This window comes from Diceros bicornis, chromosome 18, assembly GCF_020826845.1.
Source record: "Diceros bicornis minor isolate mBicDic1 chromosome 18, mDicBic1.mat.cur, whole genome shotgun sequence".
Lineage (NCBI taxonomy): Eukaryota > Metazoa > Chordata > Mammalia > Perissodactyla > Rhinocerotidae > Diceros > Diceros bicornis.
Genome location: NC_080757.1, coordinates 58,793,770 through 58,814,277, shown reverse-complemented (window position 1 = coordinate 58,814,277; position 20,508 = coordinate 58,793,770). Strand labels below are relative to the sequence as shown.

Genomic DNA, 20,508 nt, shown 5'->3' with positions numbered 1-20,508 from the left:
AACCACTCCACTTGACAGTCTGCAGTCTCCATTAGACCAGAAGCTAGGTGCCCCCAGGCCTGCACCTGCTGACCTCACCTGGCCAAGGTGAAGGTTGAAAGGCTGAAAGGTTGTCCCCTCTCCACTAAGCCAAGGGCTTTCTCTCCCTCTGCTTACCCTGCAGGGAGGCTATGCAGCCTACAGGTATGCTCAGCCAGCAGCGGCAGCAGCAGCCTACAGCGACAGGTATGGCGGGGGGCGGGGAGCGGGGCAGGGCAGGGGCAGGGAGAAGATGGATGAGATCCCTGTAGGGCTGGGCTCAGACAGACAGGAAGCCTTACCCACCGCTCAGGGCCTGGGGGTACCTGCACCTGGTGGTGCAGGGTCTGGACAGGAGAGCAGGCCCGCGTGGGCTTGGAGATCCCTGAGCCAGCAAGCCCCCGCCCTCTGTAATCACTTCCTGCTTGCATAACGGGAGAGGCTGTGGAACCCCCCAGTTCTCAGGTAGCAGACAGCTCCTCTGATCCCCAACCCTGGAGGCCTCAAGTGAGAAACGTAATTAGGAGCCTTTGCTTCTGCTCCTGGGCAAGCCTCTGATCCTCCTCAGTGCTCCCAGGTCAGAAACCCTTTCGCTCCAAGAAGGAAAGGCAGAGCGTGCCCATCTGCCTCCTCCCGGGGGTGTGACAGGACCAGGTGGGCTGTGTGTACCATTTGAGAGCAGCGGCCTCTGCCCATCTGCAAGCACACCCAGAGACCGGTGGGTAACTCTTCATTTTGAAGGCAGGTCCTCAAGGGTAGCCCAGGGTCGGGGGGCTGGCCTGGCGCCTCTCCCCATGGGCACTCGGCCTATTGGCTGCAGAGCTCCTGCCTGGGAAGGTGTGCAAGTCCTTGCATCCACACACAGCAGGCTCCGGCCCGGGGACACTTGGCCCTCCCTCCCAGTGGAGGCGGCCCCCTTGGACCCACACCTTCCTCGCAGCCTCTGGCTTCGTCTCAGGCATGTGTGGGTTTTGTCAGGTGCACAGCAGGCCCCACAACCCAGCCCTGTCTTCTAAGAAGCTGGTATTTCATGCACAAAATAAATTAAGCCAGAGGAAGGTCATCAAGGGGACACAGTGCTGCCTCCTTCGTGGCGACGCCCCTGACGCCCCACCCCGGATCTTTCCTTCCTCTCTGAGCCACCTTCTCTGGCACTTTGCCCCTGTTCTTTCTGGGGATCGAGGTTTCTTCTCCCTCCACACCAGCTCTGCAAGGACTCCCTTTTCTCTTCCACATGGCACTTGGGAGCACAGGCTGCCCCTGGGCAGCGTCAGCACACACTGGATATACTGAGAGGGTGGCCAGCCGCGTTCTGGACACTTCCTTCCAAACAGGCAGGAAGGATGGCAAGGAGGGCTGCAGGGGAGGGAGGGGCCTTGCAGGTGGGACCACACTGGAGGATGCTCACAAAATGTCTGGGAAGACATGAGAGACCTGTTGCCACCCCCCGACCTGCCCTCATCACCCCATACCTCCCTACCGCCTTCCCTGTGCTCGTCTCCCCAGCTATGGCAGAGTCTACGCAGCTGCTGACCCCTACCACCACACCATCGGGCCCGCGGCGACCTACAGCATTGGGACCATGGTAAGGAGGCTGGGGCCCAGCTGGCCCTTGGCACTGGCAGGACAAGGAGGGCCCGGCGCTGCAACTGGGGCGGGGCGGGCAGACCCTTAGGAGGATGACCCAGGCCTCTGACCAGTGCCTCAGTCCTGGTGCCTGGAAAGACCAAGGCCTGGGTTTGAGTTGGGGGAGGACTTGCCCCATTATGCCCTCATGGAGTCAGAGGGAGGTGGGTTTGCCCAGACGCTCAGATGCCCAGTCACGACGTCTCGTCCTCTGGCAAGCATCCCGGTGTGGCCCAGTTTTCTGAGCTCCATAACTAAGTCCTGTCTGGGCCCTCCATCCCCCGCCAGGAAAACCAAACCAAACCTTCCCGGCAGAGGCTCAGAGGCAGGCAGGGCCTCCCTTCCCTCATGTGCGTGTCCATGCCACAGTCCCTCTGTGTCTTGTCCCCACCTAGCCCCACCGTTCCTCAAGTCCAGGAGGAGAACAGGGCTGCCCAGTTTCTCACCTGAGCCCCTCTGTGCTCCCTGTGGCCCGGGGCTGGGTCTGCAGGCCCTCTCCTGGGGAAATGGGGCCTGCTCTCCCCCAGTTTCCACCCATGGGCCCCAGAGAGGAGCGGAGGGGCGCCCTCCTGATGGGCTCGCTGCGGCCGAGGGGTGCGGGCCAGTGTGTCTGTGTGTGTGTGTGTATGGCCAGCTGTCGACACATACAGCCCAGCTCACTCTGCACCTCAAAACCTGCTTCCAGTGGACACCTATCTCCTGTGCCCACCCTGCCCAACCCCGGGGGTGTTAATGTCGGTTTTTAGCTAGCTTGGCATTCAGCATCAAAGATGAAAACATTTTTGGTGGGGTAAGGAGGGAGAAGGTTCATAGCCAATATGGATTTTTTTTTTTTTCCATCTCCCTTGGTTTTGATTACTCCCTCCCAATTTTTATTTTGTCTTTTTGATTTTTAACAAGCCTCAGACATTCCACTCAGCCTACAGTGACAGCTGGCAGCCACAGGCCTCTTGGGGGCCCGCACCCCCTCCTGGATGGCGGGCCTGAAACTGCAGCTTACAGGCCCTTGGCTCCCAGATCAGCTCAGCCCTCCGTTCAGCTGCTAGCTAAAAGCTTTCATTAATTCACAGAGGGTTCTTCCTATGTTTTCATTTTTCATTTTCAAGATTTTCTATTCTTTCCCCAAATTTTCTTCTCTGGCACTTGTCGTTTTCTCTTTTCTGGCAAAAACTGGTGGGTGGGGCAGGAGGTTCCTGTGGAGGCCTCCCTGACCCAGGGGAGCCAGGGGCACGGGAGAGCAAGAGCACCCAAGACCTGTCCTCCCGGCAGCATGGCAGGTCAGGCTCAGACTGGGCCCTAGAGGAGGAGCAGGACGCGTGACCCCAGAAAGCCCCTCAGAGCTGAGTGAGCAGATGCAGCCCCTCCTGGGGAGCCAAGGCCCGGGAACCTTGACTGGAGGCCCCTATACCCTCCCCGTGTCTGGAGGGGCTGAGTCCTGCCCCATGGCAGCCCCCCGGGGCACGGAGGCGGTGGGGATCTCGCTCAGACCTCCCCCTGATGAAGGGGAAAGGGGGCAGTGGAGGGCCACGCCTGAGCCAAAACAGTCACCAAAAGACATCTCAGACCGTGTTACCCAGAAGCACTGTGGCTGGTGACCCCGCAGCCCCAGCCCTGAGACCACTACCACATCAGAAATAGGCCCAGGGCCCCTCCTGCCGCCATGACAGCCAGCGCCCATTCTCCCCGAGGCAGACCGTAAACGGGGCAGGAGACAGGATTTAGCTGTTTCTCTTTTTGTTTTTCCTTAGTTTTTTTTTCTTTTTGCTTTTTCCCCCCTACCAAAAGGCGGTACTGATTGGCTGTTTTTCATCTTTGATGTTGCAGGCTAGCCTCTGCCGAGGAGGGTACAGCCGCTTCACCCCCTACTAGCAAGAGGCCCAGCCCCTAACAGCATTCACTGACTGCCTAGTACACACCAAACCCAGCAGTCCAAACCAGGCACAGCCACCCGGAGGACAGTGCACCCCTCCCGGTCAGCGACACGCACCACTGACCTCCGTCCATAGGTTTTACCTCCAGCCAGCTGGTCTCCCCCTCGATGGCGTGTGTGTCTCTGACGTTGGTTACCCCTGTATGTCTGAAATCTTGGTTCCTATTTTCACTTTGTTGACGTTGTGCCCCCCAAGCCATTTCAGGTACGGTATGCACAGAGTGGGAGAGGCGAGGCTGGGCAGGAGACCCCTCCCCGAGAATTAGCAATAGAGCCCACGAGGGCAGCACCCCCTCCCCATCCCCCGGGTCTGCAGAGCCACAGAAGACCTCCAGCTGGCCTCCCCAGGAAGCCACCCCAGCCAGCCCAGGCCACAGCTCCCATCTGTCACCTGGGGTTCAGGGAGCGAGGGGCTCCCGTCCACCCCAGTTGGTGGGTTCCCGGGCACAACACTGCTCCCTTCCGACCCTCACCCAGCTATTCACGGCAGTAGCCGCCTCTGCCCTCCTCGCCCCTGTCCAGCTGAAACTAACATTTCTGATTAAATTTTGTTGATAATGTTTCCTGCCAAAGCAGTCACAAGCATGTCGTGGGGGAGCCACACCAGCCTCAGGGGTTTCTTAGCCTCTATTGTAACAGATGAAAGTGCAGGAAGAAATATCCCTGCCCCGAGACCCAGTGAGGCCCATAACTATACTGCTTTGCAGTGCCTGAGGGCCCCTCCAGCCCTACCGGTCCTGCCAGCAGCAGGCTCTCCCCTCTGGCCAGATGGGGGCCCGGCCAGACTGGCCCTGGTGTTTGCACAGCACCGCCTTCCCTTCCCAGAACTGGGACACATCTTTTTATCAGGGTACCTTTCAGGAGGCGAAAGCCGGAGTGGGAGAGCAGGTGGGGAGCAGGGCGATGCCCATGCTCAGGCCTTTCTGGCGGGACAGCGCTCAGTGTTAACCTCCCGTCTAGAGGCTCGGCACTTAGCCCTGCGGCCCTGTGGTCCCATGGCTCTGTGGCTGTGCAGGGCTCTGGGAGGAGATGCTGGCTGAGGCCTGCAGGTAAAACAGACAGCCTAGGGAGCTTCTGGAAGAGTCCACCCAGACAGGCCAAGGCCCTTGCCATGTGCCGGCCCCAGCACCTCCGTTACAGGAAAGTGTCACAGCCAAGGAAGCCCTGGTCTAAGCTGCCAGAGCTGGGCCTCCGGGGTGGACAGCTGGCTAGAGGGTGCGGGGTCCCCATCAGCCAGGGTGTGATCCGCCACCCTACTCCACCGGCACATCAGCCCCTTGCTGGTGGAGTGGGAAGATCACACCCAGGGCCCCCGGCTCCTCACCTTCCGTTCCCCAGTGCACCGCCTTCTCAGCTGCCTCATTCCAGACCCCACATGGCCTGTGCTGCACCAGCCATCCACCACACCCTGACTCCAGCCCTCATCCAGCCAAGCTAGGCAGGCCCCTGCCCTCTCAGCTCCTAGCAGAGTCCACTGGCGGTGTCTGCCAGCCAGGTTCACTGTGGTTTCTCCATTCCTACTGCCCCCAGTTCTTCCCACCACCAGTCCATGCCCTCGCTGCCCTGGAGGATGGAGGCCTGCCTTAAATTCAACAGAAAGCTGGGAGGAGGGGACAGGTTCAGGGATGCTAGGACTTTAGGGCCCAGGCCCTCCCTCCCACCCTGCACCTTGGGGTCGCAGGGTCCTGTCGCCCTCCCAACACGCCTGGCAACCGGTTGCTTCTGAGAAACTGCAAGTCCCGCCTTTCTGTTTCTGTTGTAGTGAAAGCTTCCACCGTTTCCTTCTTGGACCATGAAGGGCAAAAAAAAAAAAAAAAAACAAACAAACAAAAAAATCACAAAACAAAAAACAAACAAAAAAAAAGATGTTACGATCCAAGCAACAAAAAACCAACCAAACCGAGAAGCATCCACCACGTCTGAGTCCCGCGTGCCAGCGCACACCGCAGCGAGGGAGCACGTCCACAGGGCACTGCGCCCACCAAGAGGGAGAGCACCCAGGCCTTGCCCATCCCCAGCTGGCAGTGCTGGTCGGAAGCGCCCCTCCCGACTCAGGCAGGGGGAGAGCAGGAGGGAAGGGGCCTCCGTTTTCTATCAAGTCTTCCTTTCCCAGCCCCCACGCCCAAGGCAGTGTGGGGCCAGTGGTGGAGTGGCCACAGGCCTGAGCAGGGAAGAGCAGGCCAACTGCCAGTGGAAGGGACGGCTGGGCCAGGCGGGCAGGGACGGGGGAGGGCAGCTTTCATTCCCAGGGGCTCCGGCCCATGCCCAGTCACCCTTGTGTTGCGCGCTCTGGGCCCCAGCTCCCCCTCATGCCATGCCACCAACACCCGTGTCCTGCAAACCTGGTGAAGGACTTTGCAGGCCACTGGAGGCTGTCCAACCAGCAGCCCTGGGGTCCGACCCCAACACCAAGGGCTGACGAGGTTCCAGAACCACGGGGCACCCAGGTTCCTCCCTCCACATGAGGGTGCCCTCGGGTTGCCCGGCCAGGATCAACTACTCGTACCTAGGAGCATGGGAGAGTGGGGGCCCTGAGCCAAGGCCTCGGCCTTGCCCCGCCTGGCCATTTCTTATTCCCTTTCTGGAGGAGGCCCCGGACCTGGTCTGTGGGAGGGAAGGCCGACCTCACACTGCCTGCTGGGACAGCCCTCCTCGCCGCTGCCCTGTCCTGCAGGGAGCAGAGGGACGGAGCCGGGCCAGCGCCTGGCTGCAGGGTGAGGTTGGGAGTCACGGTGCTATGTGTCTGGACGGCCACACCACAGCAGGGAGAGCGAGGGTGGGAGAAAGACCTGCCCTGACCCCTGCTCCCAGGTCAGGCCCCGGGGTGGTTGGGGAATGGACGGTATGGACCAGAGAGAAGGCCCTGGCCGGGAGGAATGGCTGGAGTAGGGAAACAGCAAAAAATAACAAAAACACGGGCTCCCCACATGGCTCCACTGTCTCATGAAACTTCAGAAGTAAAAAGTACACCTCACTTTATATTCAGCATCAGCTCCTAAAACCAGTCTCCTTTTCTAGTCCTGTGTACATAGCCCCGCCCCGCCCGGCTTCGTCCTCTGTACAGAGCACCCCCTGCTGTCCTGGACCCTGTTCTCGCAGCAGCTCCGCCCCTGCCCCCACCCTCCCGGCCCCTCTAGGACTGCAGCCGAGCCCCAGGCTTCCTTTCTTACCATTCCGTATGCTTCCAAGGTGTGACCATTCAAATCAACAGTATTATTATTAAGATTATTAATAAAGATTTCTTTCTTCAAACCAGGACAACTCTTTTTGATTTGGCAGCTCCCGGGCACAGAGGGTGGAGGGCACAGGAGGACCAGGATGCCCACGGGGTTGGGCCCAGGACAGGAAGCTTGTTCCCAGGATACAGCCTGCCCTCAACTGAAGCCAGGTGGCCAGGGGGAAGTCAGAGGACTCTTCTGGGCGAGACATGCTAGAGTCTCAATCCTTTAGACTGTCCTCTCCACACCCCGTCCCAGGACAGACGTGGCAGGGCTCACGCGTGCTCCCCACAGCCTTGTCCTCTCTGCGGGTTTGTGAAGTTACCAGCAGATTCCAAGGGAGAGGGCGGCCTTGGCCCCTTCACAGCACTGGGCACAGCATGCACACCCAGGAGGCAGGGGGCACCCCGCCTGCCGAGGGGTGGCTACTCCACATGGGGGTCTGGCCAGGCCCAACCACACGCCGCCTGACGCTGGGACCTGCCGACAGAGTGTAGGAGAGGGGACAGAGCTGGGGACATCCTGGGGAAGCAGGACTGCTGCAGGAGCATTCGTCACTGGTGCTTGGGGACAGTCTTTTAGATCTCACCCACACTACCTGCTCAGCTGTGGTCCAAAGGAGCTGCTTCAAGGTAAGCCCATTACTCCAGCCCCTGGTGAGTCCCCCACTCCTGGACGGTTCGGGTGGGGGCCAGCAGCCATCCTCACCACCCCCCGGAAAGGAGGGAGAACCAGGAAGGGAAGCAGCAGATTCCAAACCAAGAGCTTCAAAGCCTCAGGCCTGGGGGCCGGGACAGAGGGCCAGATGCCAACACCGAGCTGGCGCTGCCTGTGACACATCTCACCAAGACTTGAGTTCTTCATCTTTCATGTCAGATAATTTATCTCAGAGCAATTACACCCACCAGAGGGGCACAGGCTTAAATGCTAACATATTAATTTTCCTGCATATAAGCCTTTACCGCCGGCGGGACCAGGGACCATGCTCTTGGGGAGCTGGGGTGTGTGATTCCACCACACACTATGCTCTGCTAAACCCCTGACTTCTAATTGCTTGCTCACCAGACTGTGAGAAAATAATTGCCACTATAAATTTTCCCTCCTCTGTATAAAATATTCGGGGGAACCAGCACTTTAAAAAAAAACTGCTCCTCCTTCCAGCTGCACTGCCCCCACCCAACTCCACCTCTGGGGCCTGGAGGGGGCGGCCAGAAGCCCCCACCCCGTCCCCCATCCAAAACGAGACTCAAAGCGCTCTAGGGAATTCTCAAAACGGAGGCAAGTCAGATGAGCAGTTCCAAGTGGCAGCTGCTCATGTTCAGGCCCCCAACAGTCCACTGACTGTTCCAGACTCATCGGGAAAACCAGGTGCTGGGACCTGAGCGTGGGAGTCGGACAGCAGAGGGATCTTCCTGCCGCATGAGCCACCTTACCCTCTCCCGGGCAAACCTGTGCCCATCCCAGGCTTGAGCTGGCGGGGCCCCAGGCTGGGACATTAAGAGGGAAGCACTCTCCATTAGCAGAAAGCACAGGCCCCAGGCGTCCCAGGGTCTCACTGTAGCAGGCACATGGGCACCCGCGGAGGCAGGGAGGGTGGAGACAAGCAAATGTCAGCCTTGGAAGGAGACTTCCTCCGCAGTCCTACGGCCTCAGACATTTCCTGGCCCACCCCGTGCACTTCTCCAATTCTCAAGGACTGGGAACAGAGCAAGAACAGAGGCGGTGTGGCCACACTGCCGCCTAGCGGCCTCTCCCCTCACTACAGTGTAAAACAAGTCCACTGACCCTGAACTGGGAACTGGGACTGGAGGCTGCCCCTGAGGTTGACCTCCAGCTAGGAGACCACTCCAGTGTCCTAGCCCTTAGCGCCCCTTCATATCTCGTAGCACAGGCGGAGGACAAGAGAAATGGGTAAGTAACCCCTATCACTGGCCTCCGAGGCCCAGGAGTGAGAGACTCCAAGAACGAGGGACTTAAGGCTTCTGACCACGTCAAAGGATCACAACACACTCCGCTCAGGCCTGGAGACCAGGATTACCCAAGGCCGTGGGGTCGAGACCCCTGCCCTGGGAGGCCACCACAGTGGCCCAGGTGTCAACAGTGGAGCTGTGTGGCTGGAGAAGCCGCCTCCAGCTCCCTTACCCCTGTCCTCCCCATGCAGAGCCACCGGCCAGCCTCAGCACAGGCAGGGAAACAAGGAAGGTGCTAGAAGAAAGAAAAGGAAGCGAGAGACGAAGAGGACCGCAGTGGGTAATGCCCCACAGCACCTGCCTTCGCAGCACCCCGCCCTGGAAGAGGCTGAGAAGGGAGGGCGTGAAGGGACAGCTGGCCCAGCGCTCCCACACCAAGGCTGTGGGCTGGGCCGAGGGCCTTCCTGGCCCAACCGGGCCTCCTGCTGCCCCAGTCTGGAGAGGCGGGGCCCAGGCACACAGACCGCCTCAGTGCAAGCTTTGCCCTGTACCTGCAACCCCAAAGAGACGTAGCAGGACACAGGGCCGATGGCAATGCTCCAGAAATGGCTCCGGCTCAGGGGGGCAGTAAATTAGGCAAGCTACAACTTGAGGTGGTCTAGACCACGGCGGCCCACCTTGCCCAGGTGGAGGTGCAACCTGGCGCCAGCCTGGCCCTGGGCTCCCACTCCTAAGGAGAAGCACCAGCACCTTGCAGGGGCCCGTTGCTCCTGCACCCACCCCCCCGGCACCCAGGGGGCCTCTGCTCTCTCAGTCCACACTCTCAGAGTCTACACCATTCTCAGCATCAGAACCTTCCAACCTATTAGGAAATATCTATTAATAGAATTTTCTGCACTAAACTTTCCCAAATCGTTTCACTTTTACATGGGACTGTATACTATAGGGCGAGATTAGACAAAACCGGGGAGTGGGGAGGGCCCATTCACCTCAGGGAATTATCAACCCAGCAAACCAACTTCTTGGTTTTCCTATTACCAATGCCCCCCACGAAAAGCCACAGACTGAAACCTCCTGGGACCCGTGGCCCCTAACCCAGCTCTGGGGACCGGCACACTTTGTGGCCCAGCGAGGAAGCAGCCTCGGCCTCGAGGCGGGAAGACTGTGCTTTAATGTCCACTCACGAGCGGGGCGCAGAGTAGAGCATGGCCGCTCTGCCCCACTCAGCCTGTGGCACCAGAAAGCCCTCCTTGGGGACAGGCTCCACCAGGAACTCCACACGGCCATCCTGGCCAGGCCCTGCAGCTGCCACCACCAGGTCCACTACCCGATACTGGTTGACAAAAGCCAGGCCCAGGAGCGTGGGCTTCTCTGGCCCCAAGGGTCCCCTGTTGGGAGAGCAGCCGGCTGTCCCCCTGCAGCAGTGGATCCGGAAGCATCGGACGTGAGAGACAAGGTAGGACCAGTGCAGGGTACAGCTGAGCTGGAGCCCGGCAAGGGGCGCCTCCCCGTCAGAGGTGGCCCGCTGCCAGCACACATGGGAGATAGTGACAGACTGCACCCGGGGCAGAGGGGTCAGCAGGCTGTTGGCGTCCACCACCTGGCAGGAGAGAGAAGGCTCAGCACAGCTGGGAAGCCAAGGGAGGTTCCGGGTGCCTGTCCTGCTCATTCCCACTCCCCAGGACCCCCACCCCAATTCCCCTCTAACCCGGGGAGACAAGAGGTGGGTGCTCAGCTCGGGGTGGCATTCCGCCCCTTCTGCAGTGAGACAGACACCTCAGCCAGAGCCCCAGCGAGCTGCCCTTGGATGCCTCACCTGGATCTCTCCAAGGCGACAGACAAAGTCCATCTCCTCCTGGCTGCCCAGAGGCCGTGAGAAACTAATGAAGAGGTCCTGCAGGAGGCAGCCCTGCAGGTTCACTTCGTAGCAGCTAGGAGAGGCAAACAGAGGCTGGTCACGAGGGGCCTCAGCTCGACACCTTCAAGGCTGGCTGTTCAGAGGCCCCGAGCCACGGCGGGAAGGGAGCTCCATCCCAAAGTGGACCCTGTGGTCAGTGGGAAACCCCAGACCTAAGGCATGACTACGACGGCTCCCAGCGAGCGTCCTGGCTTGTGTCACAGAGCTACCTGAAACCAGGGGTCGGCCCAGGGCCCCTCCATCCCTCCAGTTCTGGGGTTTCTTAACAGAGGGCCCCTCACTCCTCAAGTCTCCACCACAGTGTGGCCATCCTCTGCTGGGGACTCAGTAGGAAGGAGAGGGACTCACCGCTGGACCCAGCCCCCGCTGAACTGCTGGCCGCAGCGGCCCACCCATCTGGCCAGCTTGGTGGGGGGCACCCGGAGGGGTCGGGGGCTGTACCTTGAGCTTGTTTCTGCTGGAGAAGGAAACATGGGACTTGAGAAAGAGGGGAATCCACGGGAAACCGCGCCGGGAGGTGTCCACTGAACAAGACTACCTGGTGGCCCCAGCGCTCAGGAGCCGCCAGGTTGGGCTGAGGCCCCAGGGGAGGAGGAGGGGTGGAGAGGAGAGCACGGAGACGGATGCCCGGGACTGGAGACGGCCCCACCCTCCAGTCCCTCGGACGTCCTCCCTCTCAGTGCCACGGCCGGGAGGAGGCCAACCCCTGGGTCTCTGAGGGAGTGTACGTCCACCCCATACGGCATGCTCTGCTACCCAACAGGGGCTGCGGGCCGGAGGTTTCGGCTGTGAATCTCCCTGTCCGGGCCTGGATCACACCGGCGCCGACAACAGCAGAGGCAGGATTTGCTGACAATGCCCACACCAGCTCCCCAACACTCCCATGCACCTTTCTAGACTCCTCTTCCCCGAGATGTCCCCTGAGAAGGGGGAGACCTGCAAGGAGAGGCAGGAGCCAACCCCGTCCCCTCACCGTTCAAGGCTGAGATGCCACCAATGTGACAGCTGCCCGCACTCCCTGTGGTGAGCTCCAGGGCCACCCCGACGCCTGAAGGCCCTTCGAGCTTGTACACCATGGACAGGAAGACTTTGGGTGGCACCGGGACCTGCAGGGAGAATAACCTGGAGGGGGAAGGTCCTGATATGAGGTCCCCGAGAAAGCCCGCTGAGACCCCCAAGCTGGTCCAGGTTGCAGCCACCAACCTCGCCCTCCAGGAAGGGGAGTTTGGGCAGCAGGGGCTGTTGCACTCGGGTCCTGCTCACCGCTGGGGACAGCCCTCCCCCAAGGCCAGATCTTTTTGTGGCTGAAAAATCTTGGTTCTGAAAATCTATGAGATTCCCCGTATAGGAGGAATCTAAAGTAGTCAAACTCACAGAGACAGAAAGTGGAGTGTGAGTGTCAGGGCTCGGGGAGAGGGTGGGAGTTGTTCAATGGGGACAGAGTTTCAGTTTCGCAAGACAAAGAAGTTCGGGAGACTGGTTGCACCACCACGTGCAGACAGTTAACACTACTGTGCTAAAGTACCCTCAAAAATGGTTAAGATGGCAAATTGTAGTATGTGTTTTTTACCACAATGAAAAAAAACATCTCAGTCCTGTCGTCTGTTCTCATTTTGGCCTCTGCTGCCCATCTGCCCAGTTCAGCAACTGACATGGATGATGGGAGAAGCTGACGACCTGCCACGTCTCGTCTCCACTCACTCACCTACCTCACAGCCACATCTCCAACCCCGGGCGGAATGGCCCCCCGGATAAGCAGGGAGCTGCCCCCATTCCAGGCGTCCGCCAGGCAGCAGCGCGTCTTCACCCAGCCCCGTCCATCCCCCTCCAGCCTGTGCTCTCCAAACAGGGGCTGGATTTCCTGGGCGCTCGGGTGGTACCAGGGCCCCACCGCCTCCTCCTGAAGGAAAAGAGAGGATTAGAGGGAGGGCTGGGGGCAGACGAGCCTCCACATTCCCCTTCACACACCCCAAGGCCCCTCCCACCTCTCCCAGCTGAGGCTGGAAGATGGGGAGAGCAGGCAGCCACATACCACGACGCAGACCACCAGGAACCCCACTGCCTCAATCACCCAGCGTAGTGACCCACACACCTGGCCATAGCAGACTCTTCGAGTCCCCATGCCCAGGCAGAAAGAAGTGACAAAGGGCAAGGAGCAGATGCTGTGTGTGGGCAGATAGCGTTCCAGCAAACTCCAGAACCTGCAGAGAAACACGCAGAGAAGCAGCTCTAGTCCAGAGCAACAGGGCTTCAACATTCCTTGACCTCACTCCTGGTAACCTGGGCTTTCCGGGATCCCTTCCAGTGACTGCAGCTTCCTCACAGGAGGAAGCAAGTCTGCCGGAAGTGGTCCCTCAGGATCCCCAACCTCCGTCCTTCCTGTTTAAGTGGTCTCCAGGACACTCCCACCTAGAAGCAGCCAAGGTGGCTGAGCCCTTCGTTCTGCCTTAACCACCTCCAGAAAGGCCACTGGAGAGCAAGTCCTGAGCTACTACTGCAAGAAGTCAGAGAAATCGCCTGAGACCCCTCCCTGCCGTGAGCCCATGCTAAGCCCTTGGGACAGGCAGGACTCACTTGTCCTGGTTCTGGAAGAAATCCTTCTTCTCCAAACACTCGTACACCCAGCCAGGAGCAAAGAGAGCCACTGAGAATCCATGCTTCCGGATCAGCTCCAGTGACTAGGGAGACAGCAGTCAGAGAGATGCTCCCACCCCAGCAACGCTGGGCACATCGGACACAACCAGTGTCCAGACACAGGGGTGGGTTCTCTCGGGGGCCAGCCTGGAAAGGGCAGGCTGGAGCTGGCAACTACTGCCTGCCAGCTCCACTTAGAGCTTTTAGGATTCATCCCCTGTAGTTCCACAAGCAACCAGAAGAGGGCGCTATGGCGGTGGCGGGGAGAAGAGTGGAGGGAAACGTCCGAGTGGGCGGGAGTCTGCAGGTGGGGCACGTGTCTCTCTCACTACACCTCTCCTTATATTATCAGACTCACAATGGGTGGAGGGGATCTTCAGTTATTGGATTAAGCTATTCACTTAAAGCGTAATTAATGACTGAGAGCGTCCTGTGGCAGCGGGACGTGGCGGGATCGGCAGCACAGGAGACAGGCTGACTCCCTCTTTATCCGGCACCCTCCTCCTCCTTTCTCACTGCCGACACACCACCACACGACCGACCAGCCTCGCCAGGAAAGCCTCACTTGTTCTCACACCAGCAGTTCCCAAAACTGGGGGGGGGGTTCACTAGGTCCTCGGCCCTCAGCCACCCGTGACAGAAAGCACCACCCGGGAATGGGCCTGATGCTGGAAACCGCGAGCTCCGCGCCCTTCGAGGTTTGCAGTCTGAGGCAGGAAGAACCAGCTAGAGAGGAGACCAGCAGTCTGTCCTCTAACACCTACGTAAAGAGTACCCTCTGACTAGAAATGGGCTGGAAGTTATGATTTTAGGGCACGGCTTGGCCTGAGGGCAGGTCACTGGTATTTCCCCTGGTGCCTCAGTTCCCCACTCTGGGAAGAATAACCGCCACCCATCCTTCCCTTGAGGTGCACACGGGAACGAAAGGCCCGCCACAAAACTAGGCCCACAGAAGGCACTGCCCACCCTCCCAGGCGCAAAGGCCACCACCCACCTTGTCTGTGTCAAATCGGCCCCCTACGACATTCCCCCGGGCGAACACGTCCACGCCCACGTACACGTCAGCCAGACGCTCCCCAGCCTGCCCCAGCATACGCTCCAGATGCTCCTCCCGCCAGTTATAGTTGGTGAAGAAGCCATCACAGGAATTGAAGAAAACCCTGGGAGGCATCAAGGACTAGCCGTGAGGACCAGGCCGAGGGATCGGGAGTGCCCATCCCGCAATCTCAGCCTCCTTCCCCCGCCCAGCACTTGCATCCACTCATAACCCAGACTGCAGGCTGCCTCCAGGACCCAGACTAGAGTCTGCTCCCAAAAAAGGGACCAGCCCATCACGACGGGCTGACAAGGCACTGGTTCTGCCTGTTGACAGTCGGGCTGCGAGATAATGCCGCCTCCTGCCTCTTTTCAGCCAAGGCAGTCAGACACGCAACACCCCAGGAGACACATGGAGCTCCCGCCTCTCTGTGCCCAGAGGGTCTGCCGGCCACACCTGCAGGCCCACCTGTTGTAGTCGTTCAGTTCATCTTGCCATTTGAGCTGCCCACTGCTCACCACGCTGTCATACCAGAGCACCAAGCCCCCTGGGACCTGCTGGTGTAGCTGAGTGGTCAGGTACCGGAGGAAATGGGGCATGTTCCCCACTGCAGCCAGCTGCAGAGAGGGATGAAGACAAGACCCTCAGTGAGGCCCAGAGATATGTGTCATGAGGAGTGCCTGGCTCAGGACAGACAGGACACTTAATCCCAGGTACAAACAGATCCACCAAAAAAGTCACAGTCCTAGAAGCCCTTCAACCCCCCCAGCCACCGAGCAGAGGGTCCAGCCAGATCCAGTGCAACTTTCCTTCCTTTCTGAAGCAGAAAGGACACGGGCACAGCAATCAGGAAAAGATAAAACACCACGACAGGGGAGGGTGGTGTGAAAAGGAAGCCACACACGCAGCCCAAGCAAAGCAGGGATGCAGAAGGACAGGTGTTGCCTTGAAGGAGCCGGAGAAGCAAAGCTCAGCCTAGTGGGGTTTCTGGACACAGCGATGGAGAAGGTTCCATCTCACTGCAAAGTAACAGAGACGTTGGAGCTGGCTCCAACTGGGAAGCGAGAAGTGGCTCCTGCTGCTGTAACAGGGAGCCAGCCCGGGCACAGGCCCAGGTGAGGCTGAGGACAGTGGTGGAGGGACACCACATGGCAGCAGGGGCGGGGCTGGGCAAGTGCCAAGAGAGGGCCCTGCTCACACTCAGAGAGTTCTCAATGTTGATCAGCCAGCCGTCAAATCGGAAAAACTGGGCGATCAGGACCAGCTGATCAGCCACCGCCTGGTACGAGCGCTCGTCCCCGGCCAGGAAGGCTTCGCAGAGCTGCCCGCCTTCTTTCCACTCGGTAATGAAAGTGCCTGTGAGGACAGGAGAGAAACGAGGTCAGGCATGTAATCCTTCTCCCTCCGACCCGGCAGTTCCCACAGTGTGGTTCCTGCACCAGCAGCACAGGGACTGCCTGCAAACTTGCCAGACAATTTGAATTCTCGGGCCCCAGCCCCAGATTTCTAGTGAATCAGCACTGATTCAGACACAGGCGGAGGCTTGAGAAGCACTGCTCTACCCAGGGGTCAGCCACCTATGGCCTGCGGGCCATGTCCAGCCACCACCTGTTTCCGTAAATACAGTTTTACTGGAACACAGCCATGCCATTTGTTTGCCTATTGTCCGTGGCTGCTGTTGTCTCACTAGCAGTTACAACAGGCACCCAATGGCCTGCAAAGCTGAAAATATTTACTACCTGGTCCTTTCCAGAAAAAGTTTGCCCACGCCTGTCTTAACCCATCAAGGCAGCCCCCAGGTGAGGAGTTCTCCTCATTAAGAAGCAGACAAAGCCCGAGCCATTTCATCACTGGGTCACCTGGGAGGTGTGCTAAGTCTGGCTGAGTCAGATGGAGGAGTCCTTGGCTCTTACCCAGCACAGAGACTCCATGCCTGTGGGCAGCATTGGTCCAGCCTACTGGGGGGATGGTGACCGTGTGATGGCTGAAGTACACAAAGATGTCAATGTACTGCCAGTGGTAGAAGGAATAGGGATTCTGCACTGCTGAGCCCTGAATAAACCTGAGTAAAGAAACAGAAACAAAAACAAAACAAAGTCAGGACCCAGGAAACAGAATAAGGAGGCAGCGACCTCAAGGTGAAAAGAGAGCAACCTGAGTCAGGTTTCTCTTCAGTTCCCTTAGATCGGCACTAACTGAGAGCTTGCTGTGTACCAGGCACTGCGCAGACACTGGGGCAAGAAGTAGGATTGAGCCACAGTCCGCACAGCAAAAGGACGAGTCTTAAGGGACACATTTTCACAGGCTGTGCAGGCACTCGCCACTGGATCCGGATGGACTGAGCCTTTTTAGCCTCAATGAAAAGACAAACAAAGGACAGAAGGAAAGACAAAGGACAGACGGACTCATGCAAAAGCTCCAAGCCTTGGCTCCTCCACCCTCTTCAGAGGTGAGCAGTTCCTCCAGGACACAGCCTCCCTGCACGGAAGGTTAGGGTTGATAACCACAGGAGCTGCACTGAGATTTCATCACCTGCCCCTGTCTGTACCTTGACGGCCACCTCTGACTCAGGCCATCAGTCATCACCATCACACAATGACATCAATCATCAAAGCCAAGATTGTTTTATGGACATGTAAAATCTCTACTCTGACTCCACAGCAACTCTGGAGGTCATGTCCCTGCTGGGAGGGGCAGGGGGAGTGTAACAACTCTGAGCATCAGAAGCCAGAGCCAATGGCCCCGAAATGGAATTGGAGCTTAACTGAGGAAGGTGAAGAAATCAGGTACGCGCCAAGTTCCCGGGCCAGGCAGCCTGACGAAGGCGCCCTGCTGCTACGCCCTCTCCCGTCTACCAGATTTCAAGGACAGGCAGTCCTCAGAATCAGATGGTTTCAGAGCCAAAAGAGGCATGAACTATCACCTAATTCTTACAGAGGAAGCACCCAGGCCTGAGCTCCTCTCCCTGCTAGTGGCGGTCTGGTCCCGCGCCGTCTCCATCCAGTGTTTCTACACAAGGCACTCTCCCTCTCCTCCCACCAAAAGAAAATAAGCAACAAAATAAGGGTCAGGCAATGTCCTCACTTGTCATCCAGGTACCCGCCCATCATGTCATGGCACAACAAGGTCCGGGGCCTGTGGCTGCTTAGAGGAGGCTGGCGACACTCGGAGGGCTCCAAGGCCACGTTAAAGCCGTCCTCCATGTTGGGCGTCCATGCCAAGAGCTCCTCCAGCGAAGACAAGTAAAAGCTGATGGGCTTGGTGGTGTCCTTGTCATAATATCTAACTGGTCAAAGGAGGCAAAGAGTGAAGAATTAACGGAAATCTGGGGATTCATAGAAATGCTCTGACAATAACTGAGCTAGAATGAGAGAGGGAGCGAGTAGGCCGCCCAGAAGCCCCCAGAGTGAACATGGAGACAGTGCTCAGAGCCTCCATCCTTCTCACCTGGCAAAGGATCGGGGGTAAAACTGACCACTTCATGAAAGACTGCTTCCTCTTGCTCCTCTTCAATTCTAAGGAAAGAGGGGGTTTAAAATTTTTTCTAAATAAAAGGGTAGAGAAAACTCCTAAAAGCAAACGGACTAGGCCCCATCTGGATGTGCAGGGGGAGATAGTTTCTGCCTTGCCTTTTTAAATGCAAACTGTGGAAACATGGATCAAACCAAAGAGGCTAGCAGGCGCTGGTCTTCCAACAGCAGCCCGTGTTAGCAACAGGGCTCAGCCTCTGCTCAGACATACATGCAACCACTATCCACTCATTGGGAATAAACTCCTTACCCTCCAAGACAGCCACCAGACATCACCCTGCAGAGACCAAAGATACACACTCCACAGGTTTTGCTATGGCCAAGGGGCAGGAAAACTCAAAGAACTAGAAAGTTTAAGGGCCTAAGGGAGCAGGGGCCAAGCTTTCTCTGCAGTCCACGTTTCCCTAACTGCGTTCCGTGGAACCCTCACTAACTCCCAGCTGCTCACGGAGGGCTGTCATGGGGAGAAGGCGCCTTTGGTACATCACGTTGGAAGACCCTGGATAAATCTAAATTAAGCAGCTTTTTTTTTTTTTTTAATTATTACTATTACTTTTAGAGCAGTGAGAAGACTGTGCAGCCACATTTATTGGTCCCGGGCTTCAAAGGTGACATTCCCTAAATCTACCAACGTCCAAGGCCACCTCTTGGTTAATGGGGGTATCATCTGCCAACACCCCGCTTCCACTCAGAGGCCTGTTGGCACAGCCCACTCTTTGGGATCCGCTATGCCTGAACCTTTGGAACCCCGAGAAGTACAGCCGTGGGTGGCAGGGATGAGATGGACTAATGTGCAAGGGCCACCGAAAATGCTCCTTTCCGAATTTCATTCCACCACTCTCTGCTTCCCCAACAGCCAGCAGCCATTTGCTTTCCACTCTTGACCGGACTGAACTGGACCAGTCTCACTCTTTTGGGTTTAAAAACAAAGCCAGGGATGCTGTTTCCAGAAGGCCATGTCTGTCCTCCTAACTTCCGCGAGGTAAGCAAATGTCCCGACAAGGAACAAGGCCCAGGACCAGAAAGGCATGTTCCTCCCTTATATGCTTCTGTGCCTTTGCCCATTCTGTTCCCTCAAACTAGAACACCCTCCTCCCCATTCTCCATCTGCTGAAATGTTCCTCCTCCCTGAAGACCCAGTTCAAACGTCCCCGCTCCGGGCGCCACTCGCTCCGGTCCAGCATGGATTAGAATAATCCTAATTACACCAGCTGGCCCCCAATGAGCAATTACAAACGCCACACTAGGACCCTCTGCGTAGATCCACAGCCAGGGGAGGAAGGAGGCATTATCAACCCATTTCACAGATGAGAACGCCGAGACTTCCCGCCCAGGCACCAGGATTCGCAACCGTGCCGCTGCTCTGGGGTCGCACCCCTGTACCGAGCCCCTGTCCGGCGCCCGCTGCTGCTCGGGAGTCTGTTCTGGGGAGGGGCTGGCTGCTGACGGGGCGGGCGCGGTGGCGTGAGCAGGACCCGCGGCGGACAGGAGGCGTGGGAACCGGGGACCAACGTCCTGCGCCCCCAGCCCGCCCCCGCGCCCCGGGCCAGGCGCCCACCGACTCCGTCCCGCCTGCCCGCCGCGCGTGGGAACGGGATCTCAGGGTTCGCCCGCCCGGCCTCCCGCCCACCTCTTCCGCGGCCGCCGCCGCTCCCGCTGCTCCTCCAGAGCCGCCGGCGGCCGCAGTCGCCACTCCCGCCGCCGCGCCACCGCCCGGGTCGCGGTCCCCACGGCCTCCATGACACCGCCGCGCCCGCCGCCGCGGACTCGCCGCCCAGCCAATCGCAGGCCCGGGCCCGCCCCCGCCACGACCCGCCGGCCAATGAGGACTGCGCAGCACGGCTGCCCCACTCCGATTGGGCTCGGGTAGACGCCGGCTCGCGCTCTGGGCCCGAGCCCCGGCCGCCCGGACTTTGTAGCCGGAGGAAGGGCTGGGGGCGGGGCCGGGCCGGGGGCAGGGGCGGGGCCGCGGCGAGGGGCGGGGCCGCGGCGAGGGGCGGGGCGCGAGCCCAGGGTTCCGGAACGCTTGTGTTTGCCAGTTCTCGCTCGATCCGCACCAGGCCCGTTTCTCAGATGCAAATTGAGGTTAGTCTTGGAGAGATTATGCAATCTTACCGTCAGTAAACTGTAAAAGTGAGATCTGAACTCAGCTCGTCCAACCGTTATTGAAAGATAATTTTCAGAAAAAGGTGAAATCGTAGTTCTCATTCAGGTATAACTGTAGACAAGTGCTAAAGACTTTACTCGTTAATCAGCGAAGGAACCAGACAGGTGTTATAACCAAAAGACAGTCGAAAAAGAGACCCGTTTGTAGACCGGGAATATTGAATATGTAAACGGGGCAGAACTAGCTTTTCCGCAGGGTAGGGGCTGGGGGGATCATTGAACCTCTACTGGACAAGGCGATTTGCACGTCCGTCGGTTACTTACAACTTACAAAGAGTTGTAAAAAATGCAACTTTTTTGAATGACTAGAGTCATAACAAGGATGTGCACTATGTAGACAATGCGTAGTTCTCCATTAAAACACAAGTGTTTGCACCCCCAAATACGCGCTCTGCGGTAACTGTGCGGCGTCCAAGTGCGCAGGGCCGGGAGGCATCTCAGAAATGGCACTTCCCACCACCTTGGCCACAGACAAGTTCGCAGTAAACGTGATAGAGCGGAGGCCTGAGCAGCGAGGAGAAG

General features: G+C 58.5%; 3 protein-coding genes across 8 annotated transcripts in view; 2 read left to right on the top strand and 1 right to left on the bottom strand.

The window, feature by feature from the left end:
• Positions 1 to 6,832, top strand: part of RBFOX3 (RNA binding fox-1 homolog 3) — an 86,692-nt gene extending 79,860 nt beyond the window's left edge. For 4 of the 5 annotated variants that reach the window (XM_058561785.1, XM_058561787.1, XM_058561788.1 and 1 more), the window contains 3 exons: positions 164 to 225; positions 1,525 to 1,603; positions 3,469 to 5,214. In XM_058561785.1, the coding sequence (XP_058417768.1) occupies positions 164 to 225; positions 1,525 to 1,603; positions 3,469 to 3,513 (186 nt within the window). In that variant the 3' untranslated portion in view covers positions 3,514 to 5,214. Of the gene's footprint in view, positions 1 to 163; positions 226 to 1,524; positions 1,604 to 3,468; positions 5,215 to 5,336 lie in introns of those variants that run through there. The other variant, XM_058561786.1, reaches the window with a different exon arrangement.
• The window catches only part of USP36 (ubiquitin specific peptidase 36), a 272,438-nt gene that overhangs the window by 41,510 nt on the left and 210,420 nt on the right, over positions 1 to 20,508 (top strand). The window lies entirely within an intron of this gene.
• ENGASE (endo-beta-N-acetylglucosaminidase) lies at positions 9,558 to 19,663 on the bottom strand. Of its 2 annotated transcripts, XM_058561781.1 has the most exons (14): positions 19,451 to 19,663; positions 17,738 to 17,805; positions 17,375 to 17,576; positions 16,204 to 16,352; positions 15,489 to 15,646; positions 14,759 to 14,907; positions 14,249 to 14,414; positions 13,195 to 13,298; positions 12,713 to 12,821; positions 12,330 to 12,520; positions 11,594 to 11,742; positions 10,969 to 11,077; positions 10,519 to 10,633; positions 9,558 to 10,302 (listed from the first exon to the last, which is right to left on the bottom strand). In XM_058561781.1, the coding sequence occupies exons 1-14, from the start codon at positions 19,558 to 19,560 to the stop codon at positions 9,883 to 9,885; spliced, it is 2,199 nt and encodes a 732-aa protein (XP_058417764.1). In that variant the 5' UTR covers positions 19,561 to 19,663; the 3' UTR covers positions 9,558 to 9,882. The 2 variants fall into 2 exon arrangements, with proteins under 2 accessions (XP_058417764.1, XP_058417765.1); XM_058561782.1 differs by lacking the exon at positions 19,451 to 19,663 and having other exon boundaries at positions 17,375 to 17,572.

What these genes read in the sequence shown, in the direction of transcription:
- ENGASE (XM_058561781.1), bottom strand. Translation starts at nt 19,560, where the DNA reads ATGGAGGCCGTGGGGACCGCGACCCGGGCGGTGGCGCGGCGGCGGGAG. An exon ending in GCATGGAGTCTCTGTGCTGG is followed by an intron (nt 15,647 to 16,203) that starts GTAAGAGCCAAG and finishes CTGTCCTCACAG; the next exon opens with GCACTTTCATTACCGAGTGG. An exon ending in GTTGGAGATGTGGCTGTGAG is followed by an intron (nt 11,743 to 12,329) that starts GTAGGTGAGTGA and finishes TTCCCCCTCCAG; the next exon opens with GTTATTCTCCCTGCAGGTCC.